The sequence below is a fragment of the Rhinolophus sinicus genome, chromosome 16 (genome assembly GCF_057876585.1).
Source record: "Rhinolophus sinicus isolate RSI-liver-muscle chromosome 16, RSI-T2T, whole genome shotgun sequence".
In the NCBI taxonomy this organism is placed as follows: Eukaryota; Metazoa; Chordata; class Mammalia; order Chiroptera; family Rhinolophidae; genus Rhinolophus; species Rhinolophus sinicus.
This window is the reverse complement of record NC_142516.1, coordinates 24,425,001-24,444,780: the sequence shown is the minus strand read 5'-3', so window position 1 is coordinate 24,444,780 and position 19,780 is coordinate 24,425,001. Positions and strand designations below refer to the sequence as shown.

Below are 19,780 nucleotides of genomic sequence, written 5' to 3'. Positions count from 1 at the left end.
CCGCCTGAGCCACCGGGCTGGCCCCCCAATTTTTCCTTTTTGAGGGAAGGTCTTAGCTTTCTAAACTAGAGCTGTGAACAAGTATAAGTGGGGTTTTATAAACCCCAGCCTAGCACAAACTGCAAACATTTATGCGGAATGGATCAAAGTAATCTGGGATGATACACATGGCATGAGGTACCCTCTTCAAAGAACCGTACTGACCTACTCATGATCACTATATTTAAATGCAGGTGTCTTCATTTCTTATTGAATTTTGCAGTTTAAGAAATTAGAAATATAGTGAAGTGGACCGTTGTTGTTTTTTTTAATTTTAATCCAGTGGTTCTTTGCAATGCCTAGCGGAATGTAAGCGGATTATTCATGCAGCAAACACTTTGAATGTTTACCTTAGTGATAGATACTCCACCCTAGGGTGAACAATATTGAAGTTGGTGGATTTTGTCTCCAGCTTTCTTATTATGTGATTTATCCCCTCAGTTGGCACCTCTTCCCAGTCATAGGTTCTGATAGTATCTAGTCTCAGTTATTGATACTTGTTGATTGATAGCTAATTATATCTTGAACTAATTTATTATAAAATGTTAGCACAGCCAACCTTTGTATTTTTGTTACAAGTAATATAAGCTTATTGTAGGAAAATAGAAAATACAGATAAATGAAAATAAAAATCACCCATAATCCTTCCACCCAAAGATAACCTCTTTTAACATTTGTATGTATTACATTCGTCCTTTTTTTCCCTTTTATTTATTTATTTATTTTTAAAATTTTATTAGTTTCAGGTGCACAAGACAACACAAAACTTAGACGTTTATCATTTATATCCCTCACACTGTCAGTCTTTTTTTATGCATATAGAAACTTAAAAAACTATGGTATCATGTTATATACACTGCTTTATAATTTACCTTTCACTTAATATGTCATGAATCTTTTATCATGTCAATATCATTCTGCAGAATTCTTCTATATGAATGTATTACTTGATTTTTAATCAGTACCATTTTGTTGTACATTTATTTTGGTCCCAACCATTTAATATTATAAATAACATTGAGGTGGACATCCTTGTAGCCAAGTCTCAGCTTAGTCTTACTTACTTATAAATTAGTGGAATAAATCAGTAGAAATAGAATTTGTGAATCAATGTGCATATACTTTTAAAAATATTTTTGTGTGTTGCCTAGTTGCCCTTCACAGGTTATGCCAGTTTATACTGCTACCAGCAGTACCTGGCAGTATCCCCATCTCCATTCACACGGCACCTCCCTTAATTAGATCGGGGGACCTCTAGTTTCATTGGTTAAACATGAGCTTCCTAGACTGTCCTGAATGGAGCAGCCAGTTTAGCGGTCACTGAACATGGATAAGGCTTCTTCAGCCTCTGACACACTGTATTTCCTTAACTTCTAGATGGGGAGACCTCCTCTTCTGCCCTGATACTGCAGCTGGGCTCAGGGGGAAAGGCAGCATTCCTACCGTGTCCTGCATTAGACTTGTTTTCTGTGGATCACCTCAGTTGCTTCTGTGTACAGGTAGTGCTCCAAACTGTTTCACTGTTGGAGAGGAAGTGGCTTTCTCCTGGTTACCTTGTTGATTATCAGCTTACTGAATTCCTCCACAATACATAATTCTCCTGTCTCAGCTCCTTGCAGCACATGTGAGCACAGTACTCTTGTTTGTGTTGCCATAGCTGTGGTCAGCTGGTAAGATTCTGGTTGTCTAGCTTACTAGCTGGATAGAGCTTTCTAGATTTCAACTCTTGTTACCTAATTCAAAGGAGAGGTCTGTGGTGTAGCATGATGCAAATGGCATCGTTCCTAGTAGCATTAGGATATTTTCTAAGAATTCTATCTGCTGGTTTCATTGATTCTTTTTCTATGGTTTCAGGAACCCTATGATTGTTGTGTGTAGTCCCCAGCAGTGTAAGGGGCCGAGGGTGGTGTACAAGTACAGGCTTTGGCGGGAGACTCCTGTATTGGAGGCACTTGATTGCTGTGTGATCTAAAAATGTTCCTTAACTTGTCTAACCTTCGCTTTCTTCAACCATAAAATGCCAAGACTAATACTACTTTTTTAAAAAAATCTGTTGTGAAGATTAAAAAGATACTCCTTGTTCGTAGCTTAGCACAGTGCCTGGCCCATAAAAAGTGCTTAATGAATACCAGCGGAAATGGCTCTAACAATAGTTTGACCCCCGTAAGTTGTAGATCAATTAGTGATATTTGCAGTGGTTCTAGATTTGTGTATCTTGATTGTCTAGAATATTAACGTGCAATTTAATTTGAATCAGGAATCTTCTGTTCTGAGTAGATGCTGGTGGGAAACTCGCATGTCATAGTGTTTCTTTAATTATGACCACTTGATTATTGATGCCCTCGGATTCAGAGTAGCATATAAACCTGGGTATAATGATTTTCTGCTACTGGTTCTAAGAACAGGAAGTTTCTGCGTTATAACTTCAGAGGCTTGTTGCCATGGATAGTTTCCAATTAAGTGGCCCGAGTTGGCAGAATTTTTTGTTGGATGCAGCAGAATTAAGACTGACATTTGCATTTGTCATCTTCACATCCATTAACCAAAAACCAGTAGAACCGTGCCATTTCAAATGGTGAAAGTTATCATGTTCCCAGACTTACAAGATGATATATGCTGTAGTTAAGAATAGCTGTTTCGGCTGCTCTTGCTCTGGCAGGATGGTACCATCTGTTGACCAGTTCCAGTTCTTTCTGGTCTTGAAGTAAAAGCTTAGTCCTTTTGGTGCCCTCAGATGTTCTGACCTCCTTTCCATGAACCTGTGATCTTTACTTTCAGGTTGTACAGTGTGATAGGTAAGAGCACAGACTTAGGAGTCAGACTGCCTTATCTTGAATCCTGCCTCTGCCATGTATTAGCTCTGAGATCCTGGGCAAGCCACTTAACCTCTCTATACTACAGCTTCCAAACTGGAAAATGCGGATAGTAGTAGTATCCTACCCCGTAGGATTCTTGAGAGTTATGGCAGGTATCCCTGAGTTAAGTCAGGTATCCCTGAGTTAAGGCAGGTGTATCCCAGCTTTTCGGAGGTTTGCATTTCACCACTTCGCTTTTACGTAAGACCTACCTGTTTCGCTAACCAAAAGAAATCCAAAGAATTTCACTTTTACGAAAAAAGGCAAAAAACACAAATAGTGTTCAGTGTTTGTTTTGCAACCAGCCGTTGCAGAGGCATCAGGCACCCCAAGCAGCGAGAGCGGCATCGCCAAGCTCCTTCCCTGGGAACCACACTCAGCATCAGGCCCCTGTAGCTTTGAACTGTGTCTGCGAGCATCTGAGCTTTATCGCGATTTATTTTGTGCACTTCTGCTTTTACTATGTTAGTATTATTTTAGGTTTTATGTGGTATTTGGTATGGTTTGTTAGGTTGTTTTTTGGGTCTGGGAATGCTCAAAAAATTTTCCGTAGAAATAAATCATAATTGCTTCTTCCTTTATGCCATTTTGGCTTATGAAAGGTTTCATTCTACATTTGAATACCCGGGAATGTTTATGTTTGTATGTAAAGAGCTAAAGATAGTGCTTGGCACATAAGAGTATAAAAGCATTAGTTATTATTTTATCCAGAGTCTACTGAGTGCTTTTACTTCTCATGAATTATACTAGTGACTATAAGATAACTTGAAGCTATGTTCATGCCTCGTACATCCCAGATTACCTTGATCCCTTCCATGGGAATTGATTGCAGTCGTGCTTGGCTAGGGCGCATAAAACCCTTTTTCTTGTTAGCATAGCAGTTACCTTAGCCTGTTTCTATATTCAAGTAATTGAGAGGCTTAATCCTGATCCAGTATGTTTTCTTTGAGGTCCTGGTAGCTGTGGTGTGTGATCAAAGGATTGTGGCTGAGATTACCTGTATATATAGATTATGTCCTATATATTTTACTGTGATCCAGCAGAATTGGTATCTGTCAAAGCATATCTTCAGACTCACATTATCTAGAACTTTTAGTCATGGCCACCTGATGTCTTTCCAAATACACTTATATTATCTATATAAGCCTCGGATAATTTATACTGCCTTTATCCATCTATGTTTATCTATCACTTTATCCATCGATGTTTGGAAGGTAATGGGAGACTTGAGATCTGAGATGAAATCGGATACCCTTGTAGGCGTCCTTTCAGGTTGATAGGATCCCACGGAGCAGTTGGAAGTTGTCTTTGCCGTCCTTCACATCAGGCTTTGATAAGAAAAGAAATAAGGCAGATACATGTCATAATGGGCTCATACTACATATACTTTTTTGGAACTTGTTTTAGTAATACATTGTGTATATGTTTTAGAACAGTGGTTATAGGCAGAGGAACTGATAAACGTGAGGGATCCCAGGTGGGAAGCAAGGCGTGTTAGAGAAGCTCACAGCAGGCAGCTGCAGCTGGAACACATGTAGCAAGAGAGAGAAGTCTGGTGTGAGTTGAAGCAGGTGAGGTGGGCAATGGGAAGATCATGCAGGGTCCTACACAGTATGTAAGGTCATGTTAAAGGTCATGTTCACAGGTCATGTTAAAAGATTTTAGATTTTATCCAAGGACCAGTGAGAAACTATTGAAAACGACTGAGCAGGAAGAGTGATTGATGCTATTATATTACTCTAGCTGCAGTATAGAGAACTGATGAGTATTGGGGAGAAAGAATGCATCAAAGGCAAGTTAAGTGGTTTTGCATGAGTGTAAGTTGAGATATGGTATTGACTTGTAAGGTAGCGGTAGTGATCTTGGAACTATTTAGGGTCACAGAACTCGGTGACTGCCTGTGGAGCACAAATACCAGGAAAGGATATAATGTTAACAGCCGAGGTTTCTGGTTTTGCAGCTGGTAGTGCCGTTTGCAGAGATAGAACACTAGAGGAGGGCTCAGGTTTAGTGGGGGACACTGACATGCTGAGTTTTGAAGTGCTTGTCATCCAAGTGGAGATTTCCAGTAAGCAGATGGATTAAATGCTCTGGAGTTCAGAGGAGAGGCGCTGTATCTCACTGCAGGTTGCATCACACTCATTGAGGTTCTGGCTTTGTGCTTCCTCCTCAACCTCTTAATCAATTACTTGTCTCCTTCATAAAAGCTATTGATTAAATTCGGAGGACCCAGAGCAATAGAACACTCAGTGCATCAGGGTGTAGTGTAGTTCTTTTCTGCCTCTTTCTCTAAGTTTCTGAAAACAGAATATATAGATATCCTGCCCTGGCATATTGCCTGCCACATTTTGAAAACACTTTTTAAAAATTCTGCTAGATACGGTACCTAGTCAGCCACCCTCCCCTTGCGTACCTGCTCTATTCGGTGCACATTATCCTTGTATATACCGCTTCCTGGACCCCCACCACCTCGAGAAAACTTCAGTCTCCTGGTACATATACAAGCTGGGGTTCAGTTTCAGAACTCAGCTCACGTAGTCCTAATCTTTTAGTTTTTTATAAGTTTTGGTGTTGGTGGTGGTTTGTCTTAAATATTTTGGTTGCTTGTAATTTGTTTTCCACTTCTCCCGATTTCCACTTTCCTTACTTCTTTCTCTCTTCATGCCATTTCCCCTCTACATCTAGCAATGCCTGTCCTTGTGAGGACCAGAATGGTGCAAGCCCTGGTCCCCTTCAGAGTTTATTCCTCAGCACTTCCTGATGAACTAACTCCTTATAGTAGAATACTAAATATGAGCTCTTGATTACAGTCTTTTGTGTTTGCTCATCCTCTCCACCAGCGCAGCTTAGACAGCAAGTGGCTTCAGAGTTTCTGGAGCCTTTGTCTGAGCAGCCTGCCCTTGGGGAACTCTCAGGATATTGCCCCTTTTTTCTTCCAAGCTTAGAAGTAGAGGCAGCACTTTATCTGAATTAGTTACCAAGGTCACGTGACCATGGTTGCTTTGGGTTCTCTTACTCACCTGGCTAATTGCTTCTTCTGCAGCCATGGTGGTGTGTACTAACGTATTTGGTAGCTGAGAAATTATAGGTGACCTTAAATGCTGAGGCTCCAAAGCCCTCTACAGCTAGCTTGTCCATTCTTACAGCACTTCAGTGGTGTGTATTACAGAAGTGTATGCTCTCCCCACCTAGGAATGGGAGTAGCACACCTCTGAGACTCTCAGCCTTCGGTCTTTGTTATTTTGGCGGTAAGTAAATCTGCCTTTTTAAGGACATGGGCCCTTTAGCTAGGTGTTCTGAGATAGACTCTTGTGCTCTTTTAGAGCTCCCAGTTAAATTCACAATGTGAGCCGTAGAGCATTCTCTCTTTGCAAAGAACGAGATGATTTTCCCAGAAATGCTATCTTGGCCTTTAAAGACCTTTTCTTCCCAACCATTTTCTGAGGAGTATAGTAGTTTTAAAGGTTTGATAATTTATATAGAATAGCATTCCCCCAGAAAGTTTAACACAGATTGTAGGGTTTCTTTCCAGAAATACTGCTATTAATACTTCTTGGGCCAATACAAATTGAGAAGGATCACTTTTCATTCTCTGGTAATAGCAGAATTTTGAATGAATTAAAGGGGAAATGGTAAAGATAAGAGTAACTGTAATCTAAGGGTATTATATGTTGGAAGTATGAAACAGTACCATACACAAAAAGCAGCATTATTCTGATGGTTCTTGTGAGTTTGTATAACTTACATGTCAGCTGTCCTCAGGTACAACCTTGTTTTTGTCAGATGCCAACCTCGACACAGACGTTTATGCTCTCTGTGATCCCCAGAAAGCCTTCCCTAAGCACAAACAATAAGCAGTGTAAGTTCTACAGGAGAGGAGTGTGTCTCTCTCCCTTGGTCATGGTGTTTAGAGGGACCCAAAGAAGAGCTGTTTATGCACCAGTTTTTTGAGAGGTGGTAGTATTAAATCCTACTTTCCATTTCTAGAGGCAACGGTAAATAAATAAAAACAGAAATTGATGAAATTCTGGTAAAGGAACTTGGCTGTAACATTTTAATTTATATCCACATACAGCCATTATATGATAATTCAAAAATCTGGTATATCGTAAGATTATTAGTATATTTAACACATACAGAAATTCTAGTATTCCAAGAAAAAAGTTCAGAGAGCATTTAGGTTGTTTATTATTAATGGCAAATTAAGCAGATCAATATAGGATGTTTGCCCTGTCCCCACTGTTAGAAATATATGGACTCTTTGCCTGGTATAGGTTTCTACGGCTCTGTTGTCCAGTATGGTGACTTCTAGCCACTTGTGGTTATTGAGCACTGGAAATTGGCTAATTTAAATTGAGATGTGCTGTAAGTGTAAAATACGCATTGGATTTCGAAGACTGAGTATCACGAAGGAAGGAAGGAAAAAGGGAAGGAAAGAAGGCACTCGGTAGTTGTTTGAAATGATAATATTTTGAGTCATTTGGATTAAGTAAAATATTAAAATTAATTTTACCTGTTTCTCTTTTGATGTGGCTACTACTGGCTCTCACTGTATTTCTGTTGAACATTGCCGCTTTAAGAATGAGAACGCTGTAGTCGGTAAAGGCTATATTATGCCCTCTGTTATGTTAGAACAGTCTATTAACTTTCAGTAGGTGGGTAACTCTTAAAGGCTCAAGGATTTAGCTTGAAGACCTAATGAAAATTAGAGCATCTAGATGTTGTTGACTATACTCAGTAAATAGCAGGAGCTTTAAAAAGGTACAGAGGCTTTCCATGAAAATCTTTGGAGCTTAGAGCTGGGACAGTATGCTTCATCTATCTCCAAAGAGTTTCTGATGCAAAATTCCCCCAATACAGAGTTTGCTACGATATTTACACAAAAAATAAATAAAAGTGAAAATTTATTTTGTGCTAGGGAAATTTTTTTTCCCCTCTGAACTAGATCTGCCTTTTTATATACCAGTGTTTCAGGATGTGTGTGTGTATGAAATTTCCTTCAGTTTTATTGAACTCACTTATATCCTGGTGCTTAAAGTTTTGTTTTTGGGTTGAATTTACTGGGGATGGCTACTCCTTTTCATAGAATAAGATCTCTTCCAGAAGATTCTTCAACCCCTGTTATGCTAGAATATTATCATCTTTACTTTGAAGTTCACTAGATATGCCTAACAGTGGACAAAGCTTAATTTAAGCTCAAGCTGTGATTCTGTACTATGAAAATTCTAAGTTTTATATGTCAATAAAGAGTCTTAGCAAACTAAATTTTTAAGAGAATAGAATTTGTTGTGTGGGTTTTTCATATGAAGGGCAAATTGGTTAGATTTAGAGGAAGTTTTCTGAAGTGGTAAAGAGCAGGGGCTTTGCAGACAGACTGGGCATGATCTTTGCCTTACTAGCCATGTCGCTTTGGGCAAGTGGTTGAATTTCATTTTCTCATCTGTGCAATATGGATATATCGCTGCCAGTACATAGGCATCTAAGGGGAGGCAGATACAATCCTTCAATTAGAAAGAGCACAGTCTTAATGTAAACTTTCTATACACAGTCTGAGGATTGTATAGAATCGTTTTTTACTGTTTCATTGTATTGTTTTTAAATATATAGAGAGCTTATCTTGTGGGAGTATTTGGAAGACTCTTAAGTCCTCTGCCCTCCTTTTCTATCTCCCTCCTACTGTGCCTGCCCCTCCCCCAAGTCCTGGCTCCACTCTGCGGTTCTTCTGGTCATCTTTGTATTCAAATCTTGGTGCACCTGTTTCTGGGAGGAACACGTATAGGAACACCTACAGGAGGAACAGCTAACTCTTGGTGTGGGTCTTCTTTCATAGCATAACTTCATTGTGTTATTGTACTAAAATACCACCAGCAGTGGCGATGGGAAGAAATAGCATAAGTAAGTGAATACAGCAGAGAGCCTAGGCAGCCGCAGGGATGGATGATAATACCTACTTATCTCCAGGGATACGAGAATTAAATGAGAACTGTTGTAATTATTTTTAATTTTTCACTGCTATAATAGCTTTATGAACATTTAAATAAAATGTTATACTTTTATCAGATTATTTTCTGAACTGTTTATTTATAGCCTTTTATCAGTATTGATTATATTTTGAGGAGACCCTTTGTCACACACAATCTTACAGGAAATTATTAGAGTATTTACACTTGTAAGTTCTTACAGATACAGGGCTTATGTGTGTCTGGGAAAATTATAAAGTAAAAATACCTGCATTTGATTTTTACTGAGAAAAGAAGCACCTTGTTTGGGTTTTGCTGTTATTACCCATGGAGAATTATTAAACAATAGACCTGTGCTGTCCAGTATGACAGCACTTGTTACACATGGCTACAAGCAGTGAAATTAAAGTTAAAAAAAAATTTAGTTCCTCAGTTGCTCTATCTTCATTTCAAAAGCTCATTAGCATCATGTGTCTAGTGGACAGCACAGAACATTTCCATCATAGCCGAACATTTTATTGGCTAGCACTGAACTAGAGTGTGTTAAATCAAATACCCAAGTGTTTTATTGAAATAGAAGCAATATCAAAAAGTCTAAGGTATTTGCTACTAAAATTACTTACCTAATTTATTATGCTTCTATAGTATCTGTAAATATTGCAGTGAATGTTGTAATTTTAGCTGCACATTTATTATCTACTTTCATATTTCTAGAATATGTTTTTTTATTTTTATAAATAAATAAAATGTAAAATTTCAGTGTCTCTTTGCTTTTATGTCTCATATCCTGGTGTATTAGAAGTTTCCATTTGTTTTGCAGTATTTAAGGATTTTGTTGTATTCCTTTGCCACAGCCCTATGACTTAAATAATACTACTGATATTAAAGAATACTGATCATCTTCAGTGTGGAAGGTGTGGTGGTGATCAGGTTGTGTATTAGGAATAAGGGGTTTTTAACAGTACACATATGAGGTATGATTAAACAATACGGTGAATGTTTAAATTTAAAAAAATTATTGCAGTAAAAGACACGTTGCAGTTAATCCCCCTCAGAATATTCCTCCTTGCTTGAAACACACTTATGGCATCGTTTTTGCCACTTTCTGAAGCAGTTCTGGAAGTTCTCTTTCATGAGTGTCTTTAGTTGCGCTGTCATGGCTGCCTTGATGTCCTGAATCATTTTGACGTTGGGGAAGAGCCAGAAGTCACATGGTGCCTGATCTGGTGAATAAGGTGGATGAGGACACACTGTAATGTTTTTATTTGACAGAAATTGCCATATACCAGAAACGATATGGAACACGCAACGTTGTCTTGATGGAGGATGATTTAGTGCACACTTTAAAACACACCTTCTCTCAACCGTAGCTCACACCCAACTGACTGCACTGAACAGGTTGAAACTTGTCACACACTGTTACTAAGGTTTGGCGCTCTGCTTTCCATATTGAAGAGCCCTTCCTTTCTGTTAGTTGGCACTCAGCAGCAGCATTCACCGTATTTTGTGATTACAACGGAAAGACTCTGTGTCACACACAGGAAAGGCTCCGTGTCACACATTGCTTCTGGTACGGAAATTTCTGTCAAATGAAAACATTACGGTGTGTCCTCCTACACCTTATTCATTGGATCTGAATCTGGCACCATGCGACTTCTGGCTCTTCCCCAAAGTCAAAATGACCATGACAGGTAAACGTTTTGAATCGATTCAGGACATCGAGGCAGCCACGACAGTGCAACTAAAGACACTCATGAAAGAATTCTAGAACTGTTTCAGAAAATGGTAAGAACAATGGGATAAGTGTGTTTGAAGTGAGGGACAGTATTGTGAGGGGGATTAATGGCAATGTATCGTTTACTGTAATACATTTTTTTAAATTTAAACATTCACTGTATTTTTTTATCACACCTTGTACATACCCCATCTTATTATAGGCCTTTGGAAATTTTGAACAATGAGAAGCTTTGCATTGCTTCTATTTATTATATAATATACTCTTACATAAAGGATTTGTTTGGAGAATTGTTAATGATGTTTATAATTCTCTTATTAAAATATCATAATGTTTAATTTTTTTAAATCCTAGGAAGCACTACAAAGGATCATTTCAACTCTGGCAAATAAAAATGATGAAATTCAGAACTTTATTGATACACTAAATCAAACACTAAAAGGAGTTCAGGTATGCATTTTTTTTTTTTAAGTTTGTATAACTATGTGACAATGAATGATTGTTGGGTCAAATCAGAAGTATAAATATACTCTATCAAGTCTAGACTATAAACTGCTGGAGAGCAGGGAGGCTGAATAAAAATGCTTTCTTTGCTGTTCCTGCATTTTCCAAGGAAAAATCAAGTAGTAAGGGAAAAAAGGAAAAAGAACTCTGGACTAGTAGTTAGTAGGAAACATTACAGGGCTCACGTTTGTCCTTTTCCATTTTGTTTGTCTTTTCTAATTCTAACTAAGAGCAAATTGTACCTTTTCACCTTTTTTGTGAGTGAAGGATTTTTAAATATTTCATTTAAAATTGTACCTTTTCGAAATTACAGGGAAGCTAAGCATTTCTTTTATGGTAAATAGTGTGGAAGAAAAATGTAGATAGTAAGAGGTCTGCTGGAGGATGGGTGGCTCAATTGGTTAGAGCGCATGCTCTCAACCACAGGGTTGCTGGTTCGACTCCTTGCGAGGGATGGTGGGCAATTCCTACAAGGGATGGTGGGCTGCGCCCCCTGCAACTAAGATTGAAAGGACAACAACTTGACTTGGAGCTGATGGGTGCTGGGAAAAACACACTGTTCCCCAATTAAGTCCTGGAAATACGCACTGTTCACCAATAAAGTCCTGTTCCCCTTCCCCAATAAAATCTTAAAATAAAATCTTAAAAAAAAGATCTGCTTGTAGAACTAGATGAAGGTAAAACAAAAATAAATGATAAGCTGCTTCATAAGGAGAGAGAGGAATACTTAAGGAAATGGTCCCAGGTTTGGGGAGATAATTCATACTGTAAACAATCAAATGCTGATGGTGGACGTTACCTTAAAATAGTCTGGTGATGCTTTTCCATGAATGTACCTTAATGAATTTAAGGGTCATTCCTTCGTAAAATAAGCATAGAAGATTTGTAGGACACTTGCAGACAGTTAATCCTTTCCTGTGGTTTTCGTTTTACCCTACGTAATTGCCTGGTTCCTGGCTTTATGGTCATTGTATTTCCTTCTGAATTTATTGTAATCAAAGTTAGTTGATTATGATCTTCACCACTTTAACTATCTTTCTTGAACTATTTTATTGGAAAATGTGGTGAATTTACAAACCCACTTTCTTTAAGTAAGCAAAGCTAGTGGTTCTAAAATTCTTGATCTGTGGTTAAGAGAATCATCACATTTGACATCTGGAAAAAGCAACCATAAGATAGAGCTAGCCCCAGATATTTTTCTTATTGACAAATTAATAGAACTCCACCTTGGAATCCAGAAAAAAAATAGAGGGGAGTTAAGTTACACTCGTCACAGAAGGTGCAGGCATAAGAAGTAGTGGGCAATGGACCATTAGAATGTTATTGAGGAGAAAAGAGTAGTCCAGGTCCTTTTGGATGAATAAACTGAGATCCAAGAATTTAAGTGGCTTGTCCAGGGTCACACTTACTGAGTAGTTAACGTGAGATTTGATTTAGGTCTTCTGCCTTCCATACTGCACGTTTCTTCTTCCACAGCTTGTTCTTACCACTATAAATAAACGAATAAAATGATTAACACTTGTGGTAAGATTCCAGTGAGATGATGTCTGATTTTTATAAACATTATAACTATAAATTGTATGTATTATTAGTTCTCTTAGCCAGTGCCAATTTGCTTCTCTTAACTGAATGATTCATGTAAGTCGAAAAATGCCTTATTAATTTCTTCTCTCATAATTGTTGCAAGTGTACATATGGCTTATATAGGGATTTCACAGATAAATTATTTCTTGGGGAAAGAGTAGCATCTTTCTTAATGAGGCACTGAGGAACTCTGGGAAGTCAACAGATTTGAAATGCTTTATTAATTCTGCCACTAGCAACTAGTTGTGTAGCTTTGGGCAAGTCACTTAATTTGCATTTTATTTTATAAAATTGAGGAGTTTAAAAATAAATAAAATTTAGAAGTTTGGCAACAAATTCTAGTCAATAGATGATTTCTGAAGTTCCTTCCAGTGTGTGATAAATCTTTTAGGATCCAGAAGGGAATTGCTTAGTCTTTAAGTTCTGCATATCTTATGTAAATGTAGTATTTTAGACAACCTGAAGATTTTAAAATTTACACAAAATCAGTCCCATCCCTGTGTGTCCAACTGTTCATCAAGAGTTACGGAATAAATTTTTTTTTATTTTATTAAAATGCTTCACTGATAATTCTGATGCACACCAAAGGTTGAGAACCACACTGACTTAGGGTCTGCCTTAGAGCCTGAAAGTCTGGACAAAATTGACAACCTTAAAACAACCTGTCCCATTGTCCTGTGGAAACAGTATTATAAAAGGGGAAGAGAGTATGGGCTAGTAGTCCATAAAAGGCTGCTTAACTCATAGTATAGCTGAAATGGTACTTTCAGCATTAACAGCCAGCTTTTTGGATTTATGTGTTTTTAAAGCCTTATGTTAAATATCAAAATTTTCTTATTTTTGTGGTGGTAGGCTGAGGTATTATTTATGAGTCTAGTCTCTCCTTTGATAAAGTATGTCTTATTTTTAAATTTTTAATAGCTCTTCAGTAAAATCATTTTGTTTTGTTTATTAAATAGGAAAATTCTTCTAACATACTTGCAGAATTAGATGAAGAATTTGATAGTTTATACTCTATATTGGATGAGGTGAAAGAAAGTATGATTAACAGTATCAAACAGGAGCAAGCTCGTAAATCACAAGAGTTACAGGTGAGATCATACAACTATTCAAATACGAATAATTTTAATTTAATGCTTAATTTATTGAAAGCAAAAATTAGTGAATTTCTGTGTAACTGTACTTTTATCTTGTAGAAGAATGATTCTTAACTTTTTTTGGTCATAGATATCTTGTTTTAAATGTAATAAAAAAACATAATGTAAGATTTACCCTGTTAACTATTTTAAAATGTATAATTCAATTGTATTAATGATATTTACATTGTGTAACAGATCTCTAGAACTTTTCCATCTTGCAAAGACTGAAACACTGTACCCATTGAACAACTGACCATTTGCCCCTCCCCCACTGCCTGGCAACCACCATTATATTTTCTGTTTTCATGATTTTGACTACTCTAGATATCGCATATAAGTGGAACCATAAGTTTGTCCCTTTTATGACTGGCTTATTCCACTCAGCATAATGTTCTCAAGGTTCATCCATCTTTACCATGTTCCACGATTTCACTCTTTTTCTGGGTGAATGATAATTACATTGTGTGTGTGTGTATCTCACATTTTCTTTATTCATCCCTCTGTCTATGGACAGTTGGGTTGCTTCCATCTCTTGCCTATCGTGAATTATGCTGCACTGAACATGGGTGTGCAAACAATCTCTTTTTGAGATCCTGTTTTCAGTTCTTTTGGATACATATCCAGAAGTGGGATTCTTGATTCATATGGTAATTCTATTTTTAGTTTTTAAAAGAACTTCCATACTGTTTTCCATAGTTCCTGTACCATATTACATTCCCACCAGCAGTGCACAAGGGTTTCAGTTTTTCCACATCCTTGCCATCACTTGCTACTTTCTATTTTTATTGTTATTTTAGTTGATATATAATTAACATATAACATTTCTATTAGTTTCAGGTGTATACCATAATCATTTTTTTATTAGTTTCAGGTGTACAAAACAATGTAGTAGTTAGATATTTATCATTTATACCCCTCACAAAGTGATAACCCCCCTCCCCCAATCTACTACCCCTCTGATATCGCATACAGCCATTACATTTCCGCTGTCTCTATTCATTATGCTGTACTCCACTTCTTGTGAATATATATACACACATATATGTATATACACACGTATATATGTACATACACGTATATATATACACACATATATACGTATATATGTATACACACATATGTATACATATATATGTATATATATACAATTATAGTTGGCATTCATTATTATTCAGCTTCAGCTTCAGGTGTACAGTGCAGTGATCAGGCATCTACATCATCCCTGAGGTGATCTCCCTAATGAGACAAGTGTCCATCGGGTACCCTACAAAATTTTTACAACCTTATTGATTATATTCACCAAACTGACTTTCGTATCCCCATGGCTATCTTGTGGTTACGGATTGTGCTTTCTAATCCCCTCACCTTCCCCCTCATCCCCACCCCCACCCCCATCTAGCAAACCTCAGTTTTTCCTCTATATCTCTGAGACTATTTCTGATTAGATCGTTCGTTCTTTTCTTTAAATTCCACATATAAGTGAGATCGGATGGTATTTGTCTTTCTTTGTCTGATTTATTTCACTTAGCATAATGTTCTCTAGGTCCATCCATATTGTTGCAAATGGTAAGATTTCCTTCTTTATGGCTGTGTAATACTCCATTGTATAAATGTACCACAGTTTCTTAATCCAGTCGTCTACTGATGGGCATTTCCGTTGTTTCTATGTCTTGGCTATTGTGTATGGTGCTGCAATAAACATAGGGGTGCATACATTTTTTCGAATTAGAGTTTTGGATTTCTCCGGATAGATACCTAGGAGTGGAATTGCTGGATGATAAGGTAGTTCCATTTCCAGTTTTTTGAGATACCTCCATACTGTTTTCCATAGTGGCTGCGTCAATCTGCAATCCCACCAACAGTACACAAGGGTTCCCTTTTCTCCACATCCTCGCCAGCACCTGTGGTTTGTTGATTAATTGATGATAGCCATTTTGACTGGGGTGAGGTGGTATCTCACTGTGGTTTTGTTTGCATTTCTCTAATGATTAGTGAGGTTGAGCATTTTTTAATGTCTGTTTGCCATCTGTATGTCCTATTTAGAAAAATGTCTCTTCGTGTCCTCTGCCCATTTTTTAATTGGGTTGTTTGGTTTTTTTGGAGTTGAGTTAAGTGAGTTTTTTATAAATTTGGGATATTAACCCCTTATCCGATGTATCATTGACAAATATCTTCTCCCATTCAATAGGATCCCTTTTTGTTTTATTGATGGTTTCCTTTGCTGTGAAAAAACTTTTTAGTTTGATGTAATCCCATATGTGGTTTTTTTTTCTCTTCCCTTGCCTGAGGGGATATGTCAGTAAAAATATTACTCCGGGTAATGTCGTAAACTTTCTTCCTATATTTTCTTCTAGGAGTTTTATGGTTTCAGATCTTACATTTAAGTCTTTGATCCATTTTGAATTTTTTCTTGTATATGGTACACCATAATCATTTGATATTTATAAATTACTTAATGATCACCACAATAAGTCTAACTGCTATCCATCGCTACACATAGTTACAAATTTGTTTCCTTGTGATGAGAACTTTTAAGATCTACTCGCATAGCAACTTTAAAATATACAATACACTATTAACTATAGTCACCATGCTGTACATTACATCCCCAGGACTTATTTTATAACTGGACGTTTGTATCTTTTGACCACCTTCACCCATTTTGCATGTACTTACTATTTTTTTTATAGTGGTCATCCTAATGGGTGTGAGATGATATCTTGTACTTTTGATTTGCATTTCTCTAATGATTAGTGATGTTGAGCATCTTTTCATATAGTTGTCCATTTGCATATCTTACTTTGAGAAATGTTTATTTAGGTCTTTTGCCCATTTTTCAATCAGCTTACTTGTTTTTTGTTGTTGTTTTTGATGAGTAGGAGTTCATTATATATTCTGGATATTAACCCCTTGTCAGATACATGCTTTGCATTTATTTTCTCCCATTCTGTAGCTTACCTTTTCACTGTGTTGATTGTTTGCTTTGATGTGGACAAGTTTTTAAGTTTGGTGTAGTCTCATTTGTCCACTTTGCTTTTGTTGTCTGGGCTTTTGGTGTCATAGCCAAGAAATCATTGCCAAATCCAGTGTCATGAAGCTTTACCTAATGGTAATTCAGCCATAAAGCTTTCTTGAGATAGTTTACAAACCAAGTATTAAAAAGAATCACAACTTTGAAACTGATGCCATTTTGTCCTTTAGCTGGAGATAATAGAGCATTTCTGTTCTTCCTTTGGGTTCACAAACTCAATAGCATGTTGTTTTCATTACGAGTTTTTAATAGTTATTCTGAATAACTGATAAGTTAGTGTTCTTTGAGTTGTATTCTTTTGCACCCTCTCCCTTCTTTTGCTTTCCCTCTTGATTTCAAAGCAAATTCATAGCCTTTGCCCTTAGAATATTATTTTCTCTTGACCTTTGACCTCAGATTGGACTCTTTCACTTTAATAGTTCCTTGAGATATATTCTTTAATATTAATATATTTTACTTCAATACTATATTGATGTAGTCTGCTCTAGTGATCCTGTATAGACCATTTATACCTACCATTTTGTTCTCAGTGATTTTTATTAAACTTTCTATAAATGGGATATTTCAAATGGTGGTTTAATTCATCTTTGGAACTTATTAAGAGGTTTATTCATAGGAGGAGCAGTATTTTTATGAAATTGTGGTTAGGTTCTTAGAATAACCCATGGAAACCTATTTTAACCCCAAACAAGGTTAAACTATTCTAGTTTTCCAAAGTAAAATAGAACATAGTAGAAACCAATAAAATGAGCCATAGTTTATCTTTAGTGTTGATCGTAAGAGAAAATTAAGTAGATTTGAATATGGAATAAATATTAATAAATAGATATTAATAAATATTCTGAAGGAGAATCTTGGATACATTTTAAAGCATAGAAATGGGTCTGTTTCTTCATTTAAAGGTATCACTAACAATATTTTTACATGAGTAGGCTTAGTTTTATATCCACAAATGATAAAGTAAGAGAGAGAGAGAACTGAATAAGAAAGATTGTGTTCAGTGAAATTAATACATCACTATAACAGAGCACATCAATATACCAGTTACCATAATTTGTTCCTCTTTATTCTTTTTGAAATCTAGGCACCAACATTGTAATTCCAGTATTGAAAACTATAAATTAGCATTTATAGGAGTATGTATTATTTGAGTATTGTGATAAATGGTGCACTAAGATTGTGCTTAGCTGAATGTATCTGTCATTTGATTCATAAACTTTTGCTTAAATAGTTAAATATCATCAAGAAATTTAGTCTTCATTATAGACAGTGTTGTCTACAGATGGATTATTTTTATACTTTAAATTATTGATGGTTTTTGACTACCCTGATTGGGAAGAATCTTTAATAAATTTGACCCCAGTTTTTTTACAATTGCTTTATTTTCTTTTGTGTTTTTAAATGATTTATCTGTATGCACTTAAGCTATTTTGGGCATATCATGGGAAGATGTTAAGTACAATGTATTAAGATAATTAAAATTTGTTAAAAATATGACTAGTGATTACCTTGCTTCAATAGTTCTCAAAAATATTTTTGTTCAATTATTGCTATTAAAATTGTAAGTTCATTATAACAACATATATTTAAGATTCTGATGGCAGTAGGAAATTTTAATGATTTTTTTTTTCTTTTTTCTAGAGTCAGCTTAGTCAATGTAATAATGCCCTGGAGAACTCTGAAGAACTGCTAGAATTTGCAACACGATCATTAGATATAAAGGAAGCTGAAGAATTTTCAAAGGTACCAAAAAAAAACCACCAAAAAGCCCTTAAACTAATCCACTTAAAAAAACAAAGTTTTGTTTAAAAAAAAATGGTATTTTCCCTTTTAATTTTGGATTCATTCATTCCAAAAAAATCTAAAGTCTAAAAGAAATGTAAAATCTAGTTTTGTATTCCTTTCTATAAGCAGGTAGGGAAAACATCATCATTTGGTGCATATGAGCACTGTAACTTATTGAAATTTGTTATTAAGCGTTCCACTGTTTAGCTTAAGAAATTGAATGTTTTGTTAAAATATGAAAATGTAGGTCCCTTATTTAGGGGGTATACGTGGTGTGAAAATATAAACAGTAGAGCAAGAAGACTGCTAATGTTTTACCCTAGATTCTAGTGTTTAAGAGATTCTGAATTCCAGTTTCTAGTTCTTATTTTAAGTGCAGTTTTTAAATGATTGCCAATTTATCAAATCTATTATATTGAATGTAGACTAAGGATGTGAAATACATTTTTAAATGATATGAAAAGAGTGGGAAATTAAGCTGTATAACAAAATGTATACTATGTATTAATCTTATCAAGATAAAATATTTGAGTTTGAGATTTCTTTTCTTCATCTTTGTGCACTATGTAATGAGCTGCATTAGTGTTAGAAAGGTGGCTTTATCATTCATGTGTGTCCATGTATTCATCTTACGTTTTTTCTGAACTTGAAGATGGAAGAACATCCTTGAGAAGGTAACATTTGCTGGCTTATTTCCCTACATTTTGAAAATGAACTTTGAAAATTGATTCCTTTTAACAAAATTAATCAAAACAAAAGTTATTATTTTGCTATAAACCATTGAACTAATTAATTCTCGAATTTGGAGGTGGTTTGTGAGGAAGTTCATCTTTGCACTTGGTAGCACTTATTATATAAAGGAATTATGAAAGGTACTTTAAAAGTATAGATACGTCACCTGTTTAGAGGGCATTTATGTGATAACATCAAATATCAGGACATAGCCAAAAAACATGCAGAAAGCAAAAGATGTCTGAGTCATCAAAAATCAGTGTCATAGAGTTCATGGACAACAGTTAATATCCTCTGTTCATGAGAGTTTCTCAGAATCTGTTAACTATTAATATGTACATGATACTACTAAATTTTTCGTGTGTTTTTTTTAAATCTTTCTGTTTCCTAGTTGTCAACAGAGTTCCTTTCTAGTG

The 19,780-nt window shown here is 36.1% G+C and overlaps 1 protein-coding gene across 7 annotated transcripts in view; it reads left to right on the top strand.

Moving 5' to 3' along the window:
• The window catches only part of FSD1L (fibronectin type III and SPRY domain containing 1 like), a 62,256-nt gene that overhangs the window by 5,003 nt on the left and 37,473 nt on the right, over positions 1 to 19,780 (top strand). For all 7 annotated transcript variants that reach the window (XR_016019285.1, XR_016019286.1, XM_019734210.3 and 4 more), the window contains exons 2-4: positions 10,944 to 11,039; positions 13,637 to 13,768; positions 18,489 to 18,590. Coding sequence is in view for 5 of the 7 variants with exons in the window: in XM_019734210.3 (XP_019589769.3) it covers positions 10,944 to 11,039; positions 13,637 to 13,768; positions 18,489 to 18,590 (330 nt within the window). In the remaining 2 variants the exon portion in view is untranslated. The remainder of the gene's footprint in view (positions 1 to 10,943; positions 11,040 to 13,636; positions 13,769 to 18,488; positions 18,591 to 19,780) is intronic.